This window comes from Rutidosis leptorrhynchoides, chromosome 5 (genome assembly GCF_046630445.1).
Source record: "Rutidosis leptorrhynchoides isolate AG116_Rl617_1_P2 chromosome 5, CSIRO_AGI_Rlap_v1, whole genome shotgun sequence".
Classification (NCBI taxonomy): Eukaryota; Viridiplantae; Streptophyta; class Magnoliopsida; order Asterales; family Asteraceae; genus Rutidosis; species Rutidosis leptorrhynchoides.
In genome coordinates, this window is record NC_092337.1 from 123,426,555 (window position 1) to 123,428,888 (window position 2,334).

General features: G+C 37.6%; 1 protein-coding gene across 1 annotated transcript; it reads left to right on the forward strand.

Moving 5' to 3' along the window:
• Positions 1 to 273: 273 nt before the first annotated feature.
• Positions 274 to 756, forward strand: LOC139848990 (uncharacterized mitochondrial protein AtMg00810-like). The gene has a single exon (XM_071838669.1). It carries the CDS (start codon positions 274 to 276, stop codon positions 754 to 756), a length of 483 nt encoding a protein of 160 aa, XP_071694770.1.
• The last annotated feature ends 1,578 nt before the right edge of the window (positions 757 to 2,334 follow it).

The following is a 2,334-nucleotide window of genomic DNA, read 5'->3' on the forward strand; positions in this document are numbered from 1 at the left end:
GGGTTCATTTCAAATCAATTTCCAGAATATGTGTCTGGTTAAAGAAAGCTCCTTATGGCTTGAAACAAGCTCCGAGAGGTTGGTATGGTAAGGTTGCACAATACCTTGTCTTTTGTGATTTTAAGATTTCTGATGCGGATTCTAGTTTGTTTGTAAAGAAAGAATCAGGTTTCCATATTTTGGTGTTATTATATGTTGATGACATGATTATCATCGGAGGAAACGAGTCAGAAATTTCTCCTTTAAGTGATGATCTTTCGATTCGTTTTTGAAATGAAGAATCTGGGGGAGATCGGTTGTTTTCTTGGCTTGGAAGTTGATAAGCTAGAAAAAGGTTACTTAATCTCTCAAAGAGGTTATGCAAGGAGTCTCTTGAAACGTTTCAACATGGAAGAGTCAAAGCCTATGACCACTCCAATGGAACCAAACCTCAAGATGAAGAAAGGTCAAGGAAAGGAGCTCAAGGATGCAAAGTTGTTCCGACAATTGGTTGGAAGTTTGATCTATCTAACCATCACAAGGCTGGAAATTGCTTACTCAGTTGGCATTGTTTCACAATTCATGCAATGTCCAACTAATGTTCATCTTGATGCAGATAAAAGGATCCTTCGCTATGTGAAAGGATCATTTGGTCACGGTTTGTGGTACGAGAAGTGTGATGATTATTTTTTGAATGGTTTCGTGGATGCAGATTGGATGGGTGATGTCAATGATTGCCATTCAACTTCGGGCTACAGTTTTAACATGGGTTCCTGATATTGCTCAAAATATACATATTTATCTTCGCAATATCCCCCAACTTTCGTGACATTTCGATACGGGTTGTGATGATTAGTGAGCGGTTTGTGGTATTTAGTCGTTTTAGGACAAAAGTGGTCTAAACGTTCATATTTATGCTAAGGAATCAACCCTTGGGCCAAAGGAATGAACCTAGTAAAGTTTTGGAGTGAAAATGAAGTTCCAGGGTCAAAAGCGGCGCTCCTAAGGTCAAAAGCGGCGCTCCTATGTGCTAAAACGTGTATTAAAAAGTCAGTGACCAAAAGGGGGGCTCTCAGCCTCAAAAGCGGCGCTTTCAGGTCAAAAGCGGCACTCCTGGTCTATTGCGGCGCACCAAAAGCGGCGCTTCTACCCATATTACGGCGCTCATGGAGCTAATTCAGCTAGAAAATTCAGCCGACCTATAAAAGCAAATTTGGAGTTTTTGAGTTAGAGAGCTGGTTCCTTAAGCCATTTTGGAGCCCTAAAAGGGTTCCAATCATGATTCCATGAAGATGAAGTCCAATTTCATGCTCCCAACTCCAATTCCATGAAGATTAGTGATAGATTCACATCATCCATTCTCCAGTTTAGTGTTTCTTCTCCATTTTGGATTGTAATCTCCACTTTACTTTACTCATTTTGCACTTATTAGTTGTAATCTTTGTTTTTCTTCATCTAGCTTTGAACTAATTACTTGTAATCACTCAAGATGATGTTTATTGATGTTTTTATGCTTGTTGCTAGTGTAATCTTTGCTATGTTTGGCTACATCATTTGTGTTTGCTTATCTATGAATCTCTAATGCTAGTGTTTTCCCCAAATCAATTGATTATTATTGTTTGAATGAATTATATGATCACGTGTTGTTGAGTTAGCTAAAGATCCATTACTATGAGTTTGTTTTAGGCTTGAATTTGATTACATATGTTGAGTAGCTCTCTTAGTGATTTGAGAAGTGAATCAATGTGTACTTCAACACCTTAGGTGATCTAGACAACTAGCTTAGGAATTGCAAGTGATTGTGTTCTTGATCTAGGTTGGTTTTCAATTGGCCTTTAGTCAACATAGTAGTGCCGATGATCTTAAGTGATTTCGATCGTTGGGGGTTTTAAGTGATTTTAACCCAAGCTCAATCTATGCTTAACTCGATCTTAGGATACAATGCTTATGTGAATTAGCGGAGTGTTATTTGATTTGAGGTTTAGTAGTGATGCTAAACGTTTAATAGTTCAACAACGAATGAGATAGCAAAATAGGCAAAACGGGGCAAGCCAAGCATAGAGAGGATTAGGTAAGTGAACACTTCTTAGTTAATTTGATTTAAGCCTTAATATTTCGTTACTTGCTACTTGCTACTAGTTTACTTGTTAAGTTTAAGTTTGTTTAATTGTACAAGTTTTAGTTGTTAGTTGATATCAATCAAGACCCCCCAATCAAACAAACCTTAGGATAATTAATAGTTTTAATTATCTGACTTACACCGCTCTCTTGGGACGAACTTAAGACGAATACTTACATTAAAGTACTATAATGACCGGGTTCTAAGTGCTCGTTAGTTGTGTGTGCTTATTTGTA